Genomic DNA, 15,966 nt, shown 5'->3' with positions numbered 1-15,966 from the left:
CATTATTTTTAGCTTATTCCAATAATTGTGGCTTCATCGATTCATTTTGTTCTTGAAAAGTTAGTGATATGATGGTGGGACAAATAAACACAATATTCCATGATGAATTTAATGTCAAGTTATACGTTTTAAATTTACAATAATTTACATTTATGTGCTAACATAAACGTCTTATAGACTAAGTCAAGATAAACAATTTAATACTAAACTCAATAAGTGAAACTGAAAGATTCGAGCCGGACCCCTTAGAGGAAGATGAAAAAATCGATTTATAAGTTTCATTTTGTTTCAACATGATTTTACCGATTTTTAGAAAATTTTGAATTTCCTTTGTGTCAGAAAACAAAATGATGAAAAATACCCTTATTTTCTGTGACGTCCGAAATGTGACGGTTTTTGTTCAATTTCGCCATATTTTCGGACCGCCAAAATTTCGGTCGTCGCACATTGGTCCGCCACAAAAATGTCTCGTAAGGTAGTGCAAAGAAACTGGGGCACTATATAATATATATAATAGTCCCCCTGTGTCCACACCCTGTCGTCATAAAATAAGAATTTTTTAAAAAGAGGCTGGACCTGGTGGTCCACGAGACGGTAGCATGAAGATGCTCTGCCTGCCTCTGGGGCTACTATACCGGACAACTTCGCCTAATTTGTACTACTACTACTACTTTTCCTAAACTTAGCCGGCCGGCCGGTAGCTTGGAAAATTGATTATAAACTAACCCAATTTTGACACCAGTTTGGGGTCCAAATTTTGGGCACTAAAATTCTTATTCCTTGACCAATTTTATATTTTTCTATACTGATTTGAAGACCATTTAAGCATTTGAACCAGCCAAAAAAGTTAAGGTTGTATTTGAATATCTTTTTTGTATATCGGTTTTTGTGGAAAGTCGTGCTAAAGTTGATGCCGTGGTGTCAGTATGACAGTAAACAGTAAAATGGTACGGATATCTAAACATGTATATATCGTCTCGCTTTATATATACTTATAGTATTAGTAAGATATGGTGTATTTTACTCCGTATTTATTATTATTTTTTAGACAATTATAGTTCTTTGTGTAATTTAGATGAACCATTGATTTTAGAAATTTTAGAAAATAAAATTTGTGTGGCTGATGATACGTCATATTCATAAATTCATAATAATAATATTACAACTTAAAAGTTTGTTTTATTTTGCCAACGTTCAGTAAAATTGCATTTTAGGTGGGCGGAATTTTCCCGATTTCTATGTCTTTTTTTGGCACAAGACACAATTGAGGTATTCAACGTTCTATTCCTAAAGAAAGGTTTGATAAACGGACAATTATCAAAATAGAAAAAGAGATCTTTGAATATGTTTTAAGAAGTGGAAGGTCAGTCATACTGCAATGTTATCCATCGCCACTGAATACAGCAGAATTTCTACCGGCGTCAAATGATATGGCTGTGGGAAATATTTGTTTTTTTTTAATGAGGTTTACTAATATCTAAATAACGATTACCTCTTGTTGTTGTTGTAAAATCGTTCGAGATTTGTTCATAATCACAGTGGTGGCAGGAACGTTTCACCACTGCACACGAGCTCGTAACTGTAGTAACTTAGTAACGAAATAGGAATCATAGATCAGTTTACAACTACAAGTTAATAGAATATGATTTAATTTTAAATTCAAAACACTTTATTATGATTTGAAATTCAAATAACAAACGTCGTGTCTGACCAATGCATGAGGAACTATTGAGTTGTGTTAGAACCTGTATTTAAGGGGACTATACTCGATTACTCCACATATCTCCAGCGTACATCTGGAATAGAATCATCATGATATTATAATTAAATCATCATGATATTATAATTAAATCATCATGATATTATAATTAAATCATCATGATATTATAATTAAATCATCATGATATTATAATTCTATGCTTACAAACTGACAACGGCTAGTTTTAAGTTTATATTAAAATATAAGGTCATATAAATGAATTGAAATGAGATGAACACAAAGCTGGCTTGACCACGGAGGGTGAAATTTCTATCATTTTCCAGCATCATCTACATTTTATCAAGTTTAAACACGGTTTGTTTTGTTGTTGTGGAGTAATTTGGATCACTGAGAGTTTCAGTGATGGTTTTGTGACGAGTTTGATTTAATTTATGTGCAGACTAAGCGAATTTTCTTTGCCAATTATGGCACCCCTCGACTCGGTTCTGATTTAATAAACTTCACAACTAATGCTAATGAAATATTAGTCGAAAGGTTTAAGTTTTGGTTTAGCACTGCAGAACTGGAGGTCATGGTGGTGTTAGATCATTGATAATTAACAGTGTTAATTTAAAACGGCTAATACTAATTTACGATCATTTCGAACAAATTCATTTTAGGTTTTTGTTAGATTTTAATTTACAAAGTTTGCTACCAGTCTTTATTATTTTAAGACACGGCATTGATCTACAAACCAGCTTCCAGTCAAAGCTTCTTCGAATATCTTTTTCATATCCATTTCTTAACGAATTTTTCTTATGTGTATGCCGATGCGTTTATCTATTTGTGGCTTTTCATTTCAACATTATCTAACTAAACGAAGAGGAATGTAATTCACTTTGACAGGATTTGTTATGATTATGAAGATCTCAGTGTGTATAATCATCTGCTTGGCTCTAGCAGCAGACATTGTAGCTGATTCGCTTGATACGGTAGGTTAACACTTAACATTCTAAGATCATATAGCATAAAACAACGAACCTCAAATAAATTATTCAAATAGTCTGCGAGAGGCTTCACCAACCTTACTTTGATCACAATTAAATGAATTGAGATTTGGAAGTAATAACTGTCACAATAACCCGATTCTAAGACCGCTATTTTTACAGGAATTGAATTCCAAAGAGATAGCAACAGAAGATTTGAAAGATCTTCTATTCACTTCAATGCAGAGCATCATCTCTCTGAATGACCTGGTGACTGGACTTTCAAAGCAGATGGCTGAACTGACCATATTATCCGCACAAACCACAGCGAAGATGGAGATATCCACCACAGAGACGAGCATCGCCACAGCATCTCTGTCCAGAGAGTTGGAAAACTTGAAGAAGAAGATCTCCACGATAAACGACAACTTTACAGATCTAGAAAGCAGGAAGAAGGACAAAGGCCCGTGGAAGTGTTACCACTATACAGAATCTGACAGAGAATGGAGAGCGAATCATGAAGCGACACATGCAGAGATGTGTGAGCGAGTGACAGGAGGAAAATTCACCAGAGGAAAGAACGATCTGGTTCCTGATTGTGGGACATGTTGGTGCTGTCAGGATCAGTCAGCTTTGATCCCGGTGGATGGAGGCTGGGGATTTTGGAGTGACTGGGGCGAGTGTTCTGCAGAGTGTGATGGAGGAGTACAGACCCGGGAGAGAAGCTGTACAGACCCAGCACCAGCACGCGGGGGAGTAGAGTGCCGTGGAGAGGGAGAGGAATCCAGGGAGTGCAATTCAGAACAATGTCCTGAATCTCCTGATTACACCATGTACATCCACTGTGATGACGTGCTGACTATCTTCGTGGACGGTGCTGAAAGACGACCGGCTGGGTTGAGCAATTCGGGCACAATGTCGACCTTGAACATTCCAGCTTCTAGCGAGCTCATTGCTGTCAAATGCTTGGAAAATGGAGGAGGATATGGAATCATAGGTTCGGTTCAAGATGCTGAAGGAGGTGATATCCTGGTGACGGACAGCTCCTGGAAATGTTCTAATACCTGGGAAAGTGGATGGAGTCTTCCTGGTTTTAAAGAAGGTAACACCTGGAGAGCAGCCACAGATCTTGGTGATGGTCATTTCATGATTGCGGACCATGGTGAGGATATACCCTCATCCAACATGAACAAGAGAGTTATTTGGACTGCTAGCAGCTCAGATACTACTGTTTATTGTCGTAAGACTATTAAATAGACTCACTACATCGCAACACAGCTAAATAGCCTACAGTATAAATGACAAACAAACAACGCAACTCAATTGTAGCATAACACCATTCGATGAAAAGTAAAGCTGGAGTTGTCGAATGAACATTGGCATCGTAAAATTCAATCAAAATGAACAATTTTCTAAATATGGTGTATTCATTGGTATTTTTATAAAAATTTAAAGTTCATTGTGTGATTTAGATGAACGATTGGTTTTTGAAATCTTAGAAATTTTATGAATTAAAATGGATGTGGCTTGTGAGTGGTGAAACTGAAACGTCATGACGCGATACATTTATAAATTCTTAATCAGTAGTCAATGACTAGACAGGGTTATTGAAAATTACAAAGAATAAAATGGCGTCTGGACTTGGGACCAGCTCATAGTACATTTCATTGATGCCCTCTGAAAACCATTCTGCTAGCTCAAATTATTTGTTATATAGTAGTGTTGAAAGTATTAAAACTTAATATAACAACTTAAATGTTTTTTTGCCAACGTTCAATTGGTTGCTGAGAGGTTCAGGTGTTGGTTGGCAGCTTTCCGCTTCAATTCTGCTCTGAACTCTGCTTTCTCAGCTACCAAGTTGTCAGGGTAAACGGTCGTGGGAATGAGGTTTGGGTCCGCTGGTCAAGGACTGATCTCCACGAACATTTCTTCGTTCCGTATATCTCCAGGTACAAGTAGTTGGGGTATCTCGATCTTTTCTCCGGGAGTATGACGATAAACTTGCTACAGAGCAAAAGAAACTAAATATTCTCCCTGTTAACTGAAAAATTATTAGTCTCCAATTTGGCTAAGATTTAAATCAGCTGTGACAAACTGGTAAAGAATCGTATCGCCGAAAGAACCAATTCTCTAGCCGACGTGTAACGCGTGTTATTGCAATAATAAGCTGTGGCCTTGTGACGTCATAAACTCCCTCATCCTTGGAGAGAGTTATTCCCGTATGGTACCTTAACCCCTCACTAGTCACTATTAGTCGCTTGGCTGTGGCGGAGTCGAACAAGTGACTAGGTGAGCGGGCGGGCCGCAGCACTCTTGTTGTCGGATTCTATCTACAGAAACAACTATCTGTTTGGTCTACTGAGAAACCTATTTTGGTAGATCCATTGGCACTCAACAACTATGATGACATAGTATCTTGCTGTCCTGCATCGTCAAAGTTTTTTATAGTATTAACATATATAAAACTAATGGCCTAGTATAAGAGGTCCCCTTAACATGGCCTTGAACCACCTGAGGTTAAACCCCAGTTCTATATGAATTGATCTTCTGAGCAAGAGACTCTGAACAAGTAAAAGAGACTCTGAACAAGTAAAAAAAGTAAGGGAGCTCGAGACGGTCTCGAAACAGAAAAAGAGGTTGACAAGTACAGTAAAACTCTTGTCATACGTTGTATGACCCGCCGCGCACGAAGTGCGCGGCTCCCCCTGTATCGTCAGGACCTAGTGAAACGACCGTGGGTGTCACAACGTGATACAATAAAACTCGACCAAGGGTAAGCTACGAAAATGGTAGAAGGATGATAAGTAGCAATAACATAACTTTATATCGAAAAGCTCTCCCTGGCTGTACTATTTTTATAGCTAAGGCCGGACGATAAGCCGTGACAGCCTGACTTAGTACGTAAGGTCGTCCAATTAATATTATGCATCTCCCCGCTCGGAGCTTAAGGTTTATCATTTATGTTTGTAAAAAGTAAAGAAGCGGTGCTTACCATATATCATGCAACTATTAACTTCAATCACCAGCCCCATTTCATGTCATGTTACCTGTTACCATGACAACCGAGGAAGTTAACTTACAACTCACTATGCACTACTCAGCCTAGTTAAGTTGTAAGTACGGTGTTTACGATTTATATAAAGAATTAGAAGTGATTTTGAGTTTAGAAGGATTCCAGTCTTGTTTAAGATAGTATTGCCTGGGGACCTCAGGCTATTATGTCTCCGAATAGAGATTCGGCGGAATGACAGGCTGAGCGCGGCCCAGTAAAGAAAGTATGGCTTAAACTTAAAGTATTACTTCTCCACATTGTTAAAGAATCGTTGATTCTCCCTCCGGGCGGAGGGTTAACTTTCGCTATGCATGGTATCGTTCTTACGATATACAACGTATGACAAGGGTGATTCGCGTTCGCAGAATCAGCGTTTACAATATTTTGATTCAATTGATTTTAGCAGTGATCGCGCGGGGCCGGCCTGGAAGATTTCGAAAGTGTAAAGTGATTTTGTCCATTGTTAATAGACTATAGCCCGACAAGCGCTACTTTGTAGCACTTGCCTAGTCGATCGGGAATTGAAGAAAGCGGCGCGCGCTAAGCTTCGAAAAATATTAAACGAGTAACATCCGTCAAAAAGTAATTTAACACGCCCGGCTAGTGGCGCGTTCGTCAAATAAAGCTTAAAGTGTTTTAAAAATTAATGTATGCTAATCAACCAGTCGCTACTAGCTCTTATATGTATACTTAATTTGAAATTAATATTAAACATTGCATTAAAGCCCGTACGGCCTACGCATTCACCTAACCATGTGCTTTCGCGCCATTGCGGGCGCGCTTGTTTCACAAGTCAAGGCGTGAGGCGGGCGCGAGCTACTGCAAACGCAAGGGCTCTGGATAGAGCAAGCCTACGCGCGTCTTCAATCAGGTAAATGACTATTAACGCGCAAATGATACTCGTCTAAATTTTTTAGAATGGCCGGCCACACTGGGCGCGTTGCTTTATCCAGAGTGCTTGCGCGTGCAGTGGCGCGCGCCCGCCCGCAGTGGCGCGAGAGCACATGGTTAGGTCAACTGGGCGCGCGCTACTGCAACATGCAAAAGCCATGCGAGGGCTCAGCTCTGATTAGAGAAAATTAACAATAAACAATTAAATGACCCAAAAGAGGAATTTTGTTAATGGTTAAGTTAAGTGCTTGCGATAAAAGATTTCGTAATGCGCGGCGCGCGGCCCAAAATGCAGAAGTAAATCGTGCAGCGCGCGGCTCTTCAAAATTCAAGTTTAAATTTGTTCCGTAAGCTTTTTACCTTGCACCTGGCGCGCCATGGATTGACATCGGTGTACGTACGGCGTATTTACTTTATTTAGATATCATGCATAAGTGAGATAGTAAGAAAGTTAGTAAAAAAGCGAATCATAGTTCAGCAAGCTGGGTAAATTTTGTTTAATAATGTAATAACCTCCAAAAAAACATCTGGAACAAATTTTGTATGAATCTAACCTGGTAAATGAAATATGAGCTTTGTCACACACCAAAAGCTTGACGGATGAGTCAATTAGCATGATGGACAACCTAAATGGAATTGAAGCAAAGTACATTTGTGATATTCTTTTTATTCAGACTCAGTTACATATTTTAGAAAGCGCTTGCGCTTTGAGGTATTAAAGACAGCAGTTATTTCGATAAGAGGGGGACAGAGGGCCCAAGTTGCGAATTGCGATATAAACCAGACAATAGTGAAGATTTAGATTTAAATATTGAGCCCTTTGGCTAGAGAATACTTTTTTAGATATTTTGGGCAGTTTTTAATATTGGTAAAAAAAAGTGATAATTATTTTTTTTTATTGAGTTCACAATAGTTATAATTCTGAAATAATTTAAGTTACACACTTCTAATAATTTACAAATGTGTAGGGATAAAATAGAAATGTTATAATATAATGCTATTTTCTTTAAGTAAATCAAATTTGTATGGTTCATGAGTTTATTTTGAGTTCCTAGAGCATTATGCACTTGCCAGTATTTGAGTGGAAATCTGGGCTCTTATAATAGGCTGTATATTGTTCGTTCACAGAGAGAATTGAATGGATTGCTCTTGCTGTGGCAGTAAATTTGGTAGGATCTAGATTTTTGTTGGAGAGCAGACCGGCTAGGTCAGTGATGTTTTGGGGATAAAAGTTGAATTTTTCCCTAACTGAGGAGTAAAGCAAACAGTCAATTAATACATGGCTTTCGTCCTCGATAGGTTTGAGCCCTTTACTGAAAAAGCAGTAAGTGCACCAACGTTCTTCTCTTGGTACAAGAGGGGTTTCGTATCTGCCCCTTTCAACGCAGAGGTTGTGGCAGCTGATACGAAACCTTGTCAAGCTTTTTCGAAAATCAGGTACTTTGATTATTCGTAGGTATGCCTCTGGTTCAAAATCATGTTTAATTAAGTTATAGAATTCTAGTTTTGGTGAGGAGGCCTTGGCAGATTTCCAGGTATTCACGAATTCTTCCCTCATATTATGACTGATTTGGGTGGAGAGCTTAGATTTTGATGAAGATGAGTGGGGGAAGTTGTATTTGGTGAGAAGCTTTGAGATGTTGGTATACCAAGGAAGGCCCAGCATTATCTGCTCGTGAAATGCAGCACAAAGTAGTTCATTTTCGGTGCTTTCAAGGCGACTATAGTAATCTATTGCAAGTTTGCAGGCTTCAAAGAATAGGGGGTGGCGCCCACTTTCGCCCCAGCAACCTATATTTGATGCTTTTGAATGGACGGACAAAGACCACTTGATAAATTTTAGGTGGAATTTCTCATAGTGGTCCTGTGCAATGTACTTCAGGGTATGCTGGGGGCTGGCTTTGTCATCTATTTTTGAAAGGTATCTCATTGTTTTAGAGTGGGGGCATAAGACTTGACAGCCATAAAGCAGGATTGGTTTGATTAAGGAATCAAATAGATTATTAAGGGCACGGTGAGAGAGGGCATCTTTAACTATATTGCCTTTAAGGCCATATAGAGCACGGAGAGCTTTGGCCCTCAGCTCAGTATTTGCTGCCGTAAAGGATCCATTTCTGTGGAATATTATGCCAAGATAGCAGTACTTTTTGGTGTGCTGGGGGGGTGCCACTGTCCATTTTGTCCCTGCACAAAAAAAACTGAAAAAAGACAAAGACAAAAGGGACAAAATGGACAAAAGGGACAAAATGGACAAAAAAAGATAAAAGGGACAAAAAAGACAAAAAAGACAAAAAAGGCGGGGACAAAATGGACAAAATGGACAAAAAGGACAAATACAAACGAGTTGACGGATGTTACTCGTCTAAATTTCTTCGAAGTAGCGCGCGCCGATTTCTTCTCGAAACGGCAAGTGCTACGAAGTAGCGCGCGCCGGGCCAGACCATTAACAATGGTCAACAAACGAGACAAATTGACATAACAGGGACAAAATGGACAGTAAAGAGAAGTCGCTGATTTCCGATAGGGTACAGGGTATAGATTCTTTATGCTTCTTGTGTCTGAGGAAGCGTTCCTTCTTGTTCCACAGTTGTTTACATTTAGCTTCTTTTGTCGTACTCAAAAAGTTTCGCGGTTGCGAATGCCGGCCCATCGAGGAAAATCTTTTTACTTGGTTTTTTAACCATTAGAAAGTATGATTAGTCGGATATAGTACTGAGTTCAAACAGTTCCCGAAACGAAAAAGCAAACGTTTGATTTTTGTTTCGGCGACTAAATTGTCGATGGGCCGGCAAATATTTGTTGTCGAGTAGTGTTAAAATCAAATCAAATCAAAATATAATGACACAAACATCATCACACATCATCAAAAATATATCTACTAAAGTTTTAAAAATATCTTAAATCTATTGGCCTAAACAACCAAGATAAAATGAATCTAATTTACATACTTTCCACTACTATATAAGTTAATAAAGCGTTTCTTAGCAACATGAGGATGACACACAAGATATTCATTGTGCTTCTCTTTATTAGTAGCATAATTTAATCCCTCAATCTTTCCTAATACTTCGTCCGAAACATACCAAAAATGAATATCATTTACGGATCCGTTTAAAATAGTCTCTTTTTTGAAAAAAGTGTTGAAAAAGTGTTGAATACTCATATTAACATGATTATTGATTTAATTTAGGAACTGTATATAAATATGTTTGACCAAGTTTAATTGTTAATGAAAATGAACCCCAGCACTGGGCGCGCGCCGCGGCTTTGATGTTAGCGGCTACAAGCTAGGCAGCTGCAGAAAAATGCCGCGCGCGTTCAGAGTACGGCGTTTCGGTTTTTGATTTTACAAATGACGAAGCAACTTTTAATGATTATTAATGGAATTATCGGATATTTATAATTCAATATGTATTGATTCTTCTGTGGAAAATAAAAATTGTATTTTACTTTTAAAAATTGTATTTTACTTTTCAGTTACTGGGCTGCGCTCAACCTGTCATTCCGCCGAATCTTTATTCGATGTTGTTATGTTAATGAACACAATAGCCTGGGGTCCCCAGGTAACTTTTCAGCTGTGTCTTCCAGTCTTTCAATCATAAGTTTTGTGCTGTTGCTACTCAGTTGGTCGATTGATTTAAACATCTTCGTTGTTCGTCGACGTCCGACGAGCAACGAGAAAAATTGCGTGGCGCGTCGGGTGGCACATCTTAATGGGTGATACGCGTATAGTAAAACAAAATTTTAGTAAAACAAAATTTTTATTTACCACAAAACAATCAATACATATTTAATATTATTATACATTTACAAATAAATCTAAATTTAAATTCAGCTATATACACAATACACAGCCCGCCGCGCAGACAGCCACACATTGCTGAGAGATTCTCAAGTGCAGATGTAAGCGCCGCGCGCGCGAGGTTTGTAATCTTACAATTACATGTCACGATATATATTATAAATTTCAATCGCTGACGTACAGCGAGCAGCACAGCTGCGAGTGGCGTCAGCTAGTAGGATTTCATCCTACAAGGCACATCGCGTTCACCTACCTAACCAAGTGCTTTCGCGCCGCTGCGGACGCACTTGTTCCACAAGTCATCCGCCTCCGGCGGTCGCGCGCTACTGCAAGCGAGAGGGCTATAGTTAGAGCAACACATCGCACCACAAGCCAAATATTTATCAACATTTTGACTAGCTACGCGATCCTTTTCCGCATGCGCTCGCGCTTTGCTCAAGTTGCGCTTTGCTCAAGTTGCGCTCGCGTTAACTGCGTTAACGACCGAAATTTTCCCAATATGCAATAAATTTTTTGCTTCTAAAATTCTCTGATAATTAATAATATATCGTTACATGTAATTATTGTAAGATAAAAAACCTCGCGCGCGCGGCGCTTACATCTGCACCTGAGAATCTCTCAGCAATGTGTGGCTGTCTGCGCGGCGGGCTGAATTTAGATTTATATTTATTTATAAATGTATAATAATATTAAATATGTATTGGTTGTTTTGTGGTAAATAAAAATGTTGTTTTACTAAATTTTGTTTTACCTCTACATTTGAGCTTGTCTAATTTTTTGTCTCATTTGTCCAAAATTTTTGTCCCTTTTGTCCCTTTTGTCCCTTTTGTCCCTAGTATTGTCCATTTTGTCCATTTTGTCCACAAAACACTGTCCTTCACAAAAAATGTAAAAAAAGACAAAGACAAAGTGGACAAAATGGACAGTAATACCCCCCCCCTGTGCTGGATGGGCTGACCTCCCAATGTAAATGTTTCATGGGACTGCTTCTTTTTGGGAGGGCTGAATATGACAATCTTAGTTTTCTTTATATTTACTTCAAGGCCCATGGAGTTACAGAAGTCAGATAGAATGTTGATATTGACTTGCAAGGCCTTGGGACTTAGAGCAAGAAGGACAAGATCGTCAGCCCAGAGCAGATGTGATATTAGAACGTCAGCAAGAACTGGATAATCACCAACAGATTTCAGAAGAGATGACAAGTTATTAATATAGATTTTAAAAAGGTCTGGTGATAGGGGGTGTCCTTGCTCCGTTCCTTTGCCAATATCAATTTTAGGGGACAAGAGTTTGGAGATTTTTATATGAGCAATTGAGTTTTTGTACATATCACTTAAGCAGTTAAAGAAGTTACCGGTAATTCCAAGGCATGTTATTTTGTGCAGAAGAAGGTCCCTACATACAGTGTCAAAGGCCTTTCTTAGATCAACAAAGCATGCATAGAGACGAGCTTTTTTAACTTTAGTGTATTTATCAATGACTGTCTTAAGGGTGAAAACAGAAGTCAGATAGAATGTTGATATTGACTTGCAAGGCCTTGGGACTTAGAGCAAGAAGGACAAGATCGTCAGCCCAGAGCAGATGTGATATTAGAACGTCAGCAAGAACTGGATAATCACCAACAGATTTCAGAAGAGATGACAAGTTATTAATATAGATTTTAAAAAGGTCTGGTGATAGGGGGTGTCCTTGCTCCGTTCCTTTGCCAATATCAATTTTAGGGGACAAGAGTTTGGAGATTTTTATATGAGCAATTGAGTTTTTGTACATATCACTTAAGCAGTTAAAGAAGTTACCGGTAATTCCAAGGCATGTTATTTTGTGCAGAAGAAGGTCCCTACATACAGTGTCAAAGGCCTTTCTTAGATCAACAAAGCATGCATAGAGACGAGCTTTTTTAACTTTAGTGTATTTATCAATGACTGTCTTAAGGGTGAAAACGTGATCATTAGTTTGGTAATGTTAATAAATTGTAATTGATTGATCTGTAATATTTAGGCCCGTGGCCAGTTTTCACATATTCTTTTTATTTATGGGCTAACCAGGCTAAACCTTTTTATAAAAACAAAATCCTTCTTTCAATACAGTCAAAATAGTCGTACTGCATCGATATATAATAGTTTAGGGAAACAAACTCCCCAACCATCCTGCATACGGGAGTCCATCGATGAGAGGATATGTCGGGCATAATGTGACAATTTTTAATGTACAAGACCTCGACATCACCAAAAGAGGGCACAAAAAGCAACAAAACAAATTTTAAGGACATTTCATAATTTATAATGTACCACAAGGTGTACTGACAAATCCATTGAATTATAAATGGACACGGAACCACGATTTTTACCTTTGTTCACCAAAAAATTATCTGCTAACTGTTTCATCCCGATGGTGACTAGATTTTTGGGTTAGATTTTTTCCGTTCACACTCTTTTGTAAAAAGACAATAGTGAAAGGTTACGAATGGACGTTTTTGTAGAAAAACGTGGATTTTGGAGAACGAGGTAGGTGGGTTTAAATATGTCTTCAGTCCTTCCATCCTTCCGTTAGTAACCATGTTAACTTGCCGCGCACATGTGCGCGAGTATTGCTTGCGGTGATGTATCTAGCTAGCATGTCAATGAATGGGCGGCGCGAGTGTATTTTAATGAATACTATGTTATGTATAGTATTACTATTAGGCAATAAGCCCAATTTGTAAGTGGCATGCGTAGTATAGTTTACTCTGTGTATATAATTATTATTATTTATTCCCATATCCAAAAACCCGCGTTCTCGCATTCTAAGAATGTAGGAAATTTTTAAAAGTAGGAAATTTTTGACAAAAAGTAGAAAATTCGAGAGCCAACTCTGAGAATTTTCGATCATATTTCAGTAGGAATTTAAGTGAAAGAGCAGACTAAAAGTTGCTGGACCGTTATTTAAATGTCCTCAGTCTCATACTTGCTTCCTTCTCCAAATTCCCTTAACCCTGTATTATTTTATAGCTTGAAAGCAGAAAGTGATGGTAGTAGATGAGAAAACATTTTTGCCAAAATTATAAACTCTTGATACTTCATGCTGTCTCCTATTTCGTGCTTTAGTTAAGCCAAGTGTTTAGGGATTCTAGAATCCAGACAATTTATCCCAATAAAAATTGAAATCAGAAAATAGTATGCTAAAATCGTTCTCCATTGTCAGATTCGTTCCAGGAGGCCAAATCTAGTTTAAATTTCCAAAATTTTCGGGGGCTTCGCCCCCAAAAGTAACCTAGGATTATCTATTAAAAAGCATTCCGGGCCCTAAAAAAGTAAAATTGAGAATCTGGAATCCGCCATGAAAAATCTTTGAAACGCGCGAATACAAAGACTTTTTATGCGAGCGAAGCGAGTGGGCCACAGAAAACGAAAAAATTGAGAATGTAGGAAATTCAAAATTTTTTGGATATGGGATTATTATTGAAGTGAGCTGATATTAAAAATAGAGCTTATATTTATAGTTATAGTGAATGGAAATCTAGCGTCCGCCAAAACGAAACAACGGGCGCAATTCTTGTTTGTTTACAAATGTAACCTCAATTGATGTATTTCTGGATTCTGGTTCTGAATCCCCCCTCAGTGGTTCAAATAAAGTAAGGTAAAGTACAGATGAGAGCAATCTTGCATTACTTGCTGTAACGGGTGCAGTGAATCGTCCATTTTTTGAAAACCTACGAGATGAATTAACAATTGTTTACTGTAAAATATTCAAATAATATACACATTATAGCATAAAAATTCAATATAAAAATTCAATAAAAATCTTAGTAAATTTTATAAAAACCCTTTAAGTAGTAAAAGTAGCCAATTCAATTTGTTGGCTATAAATTTATATCTAAATCTGATATTTTAACTGCACTACCACTTTTTTTCTAGACATTCTATCAGCTAACTTTTTGAAAAAAGTATTTGCTTCTCTTCCCATTCCACCTGTTGTTGATACTGTAATAACTTCGCTATTAAAGTACACATTTAACTTTATAAATTTTGTTCTGTGAATGAAGCCTTTGGTCTACAAGCTCAATTGGTTAAATCTCGGCTCACCTTCCCCAAATTATATATTGAGTTTTCACACTTTTTTAATTCCAGGAGCAATGTCAAAATCGGCAGTAACTAGGGTTGCTCTTGGAACCATGGAAATGGGAAAACGGATGAACTTTGAAGATAGTGAAGCCTTTCTCAAAAAGTTTCAGGAGTATGGGCATACTGAATTAGACACAGCCTACATGTATGCTGGCGGAGCAGATGGAGGTACAAATGGGGGACTCACTGAGGAGTTTATGGGTAATATTGATACTGTAAATGGTTTAAATGTTGCAACAAAAGTAAATCCAGCTGGTGGCAAAACGTTGTCTCCGAAAAGTGTCAGGCATCAACTTGAGACATCTATAAAAAAGTTAAATACTGAGTGTGTTGATTTGTTCTATTTACATTGGCCCTGCATGGATGTTAATATCGAGGATACTCTTTGCGAAGTCAACAATCTCCACAAGGAAGGGAAATTCCAGAGATTCGGTCTGTCTAATTTCATATCATGGCAAGTGGCTGAAGTTCAGCAAATCTGCATACACAATGGGTACATTCAACCAACTGTATATCAGGGAATGTACAACTGTCTCACAAGGCTGGTAGAAAAAGAACTGTTCCCGTGTCTTCAAAAGTATGGAATGAGCTTCTATTGCTACAATCCTCTGGCTGGTGGTCTACTTACCGGTAAACACATTAGAGATGACAATCCAGAGAATGTGAGCGAACCAGGAAGATTTGCAGGAAAGGCATGGGGAAAAGCTTACAGAGATAGATTCTGGAGAGATAAGTATTTTGATGCTCTTGATATCATACAAGATGCCTGTAAAAAGGAAGGAGTTGCTGTAACATCTGCAGCGTTGAGGTGGGTCACACACCACTCTGCTTTATCAGGAGACAATAATGATGCTATTATTGTGGGTGCAAGTAATATCTCTCATTTGGTTTCTAATCTTGATTTTTTGAAAGAGGGACCACTTCCAGTTTCGGTGGTTGATGCTATTGAGCAGGGGCATGAGCTTACAAAAGGCCATGGTCCCAACTATTTTAGAAACGTCAGCATGCCACATACTGTATGAAGTGCTAAGTATGATGATGATAAGTTTAAGATGTATGCTATGTCAAGAAATATGAAATCATATTGATAAAAGAGAAGATGATTCGATTGGTTTGTTCAAAAGTTTTATTCTGTTTTAAAGATGGTATGCCATTGTTTTATATGCTATTTTTTAGCTGAAAATTTGTAAAAATATTATTTTTTCCTAATCTTTGATGTTTTATTGCGGGTAAATTATTTTTTCCTTAGAACAATAATTTGCAAGTGATTGTTAGCAAATTTGAAGCTAGGAAAATTTTCATACACATTCTGGTAGATTTAGTGTTTTGAGTTTCACCACTATTAAAATTGCTCAACTCACTGATCATGAAAATTTTATTGAAACGAATATTTTAACGCTATGTTATGTTTACCAAAGATTCTGTGCAGCTGTTGA

At 37.9% G+C, this 15,966-nt stretch overlaps 3 protein-coding genes across 3 annotated transcripts in view; all 3 read left to right on the top strand.

Annotated features, from left to right (window-relative positions):
• Positions 1–15,966, top strand: part of LOC134822212 (hypoxia up-regulated protein 1-like) — an 84,107-nt gene that overhangs the window by 56,931 nt on the left and 11,210 nt on the right. The window lies entirely within an intron of this gene.
• Positions 2,610–4,158, top strand: LOC134822036 (thrombospondin-1-like). Its single transcript, XM_063832874.1, has 2 exons — positions 2,610–2,691; positions 2,869–4,158. Exons 1-2 carry the CDS (start codon positions 2,614–2,616, stop codon positions 3,940–3,942), a joined length of 1,152 nt encoding a protein of 383 aa, XP_063688944.1. The 5' UTR covers positions 2,610–2,613; the 3' UTR covers positions 3,943–4,158.
• LOC134822114 (aflatoxin B1 aldehyde reductase member 2-like) lies at positions 14,534–15,739 on the top strand. Its single transcript, XM_063833010.1, has one exon. It carries the CDS (start codon positions 14,542–14,544, stop codon positions 15,550–15,552), a length of 1,011 nt encoding a protein of 336 aa, XP_063689080.1. The 5' UTR covers positions 14,534–14,541; the 3' UTR covers positions 15,553–15,739.

Source organism: Bolinopsis microptera, chromosome 10 (genome assembly GCF_026151205.1).
Source record: "Bolinopsis microptera isolate Bmic1 chromosome 10, MBARI_Bmic_1.0, whole genome shotgun sequence".
NCBI lineage: Eukaryota > Metazoa > Ctenophora > Tentaculata > Lobata > Bolinopsidae > Bolinopsis > Bolinopsis microptera.
Note: the sequence above shows the minus strand (reverse complement) of the source record. Positions and strands in the feature narration are given on the sequence as shown.

What these genes read in the sequence shown, in the direction of transcription:
- LOC134822036 (XM_063832874.1), top strand. Translation starts at nt 2,614, where the DNA reads ATGATTATGAAGATCTCAGTGTGTATAATCATCTGCTTGGCTCTAGCA. An exon ending in TAGCTGATTCGCTTGATACG is followed by an intron (nt 2,692 to 2,868) that starts GTAGGTTAACAC and finishes CTATTTTTACAG; the next exon opens with GAATTGAATTCCAAAGAGAT.
- LOC134822114 (XM_063833010.1), top strand. Translation starts at nt 14,542, where the DNA reads ATGTCAAAATCGGCAGTAACTAGGGTTGCTCTTGGAACCATGGAAATG.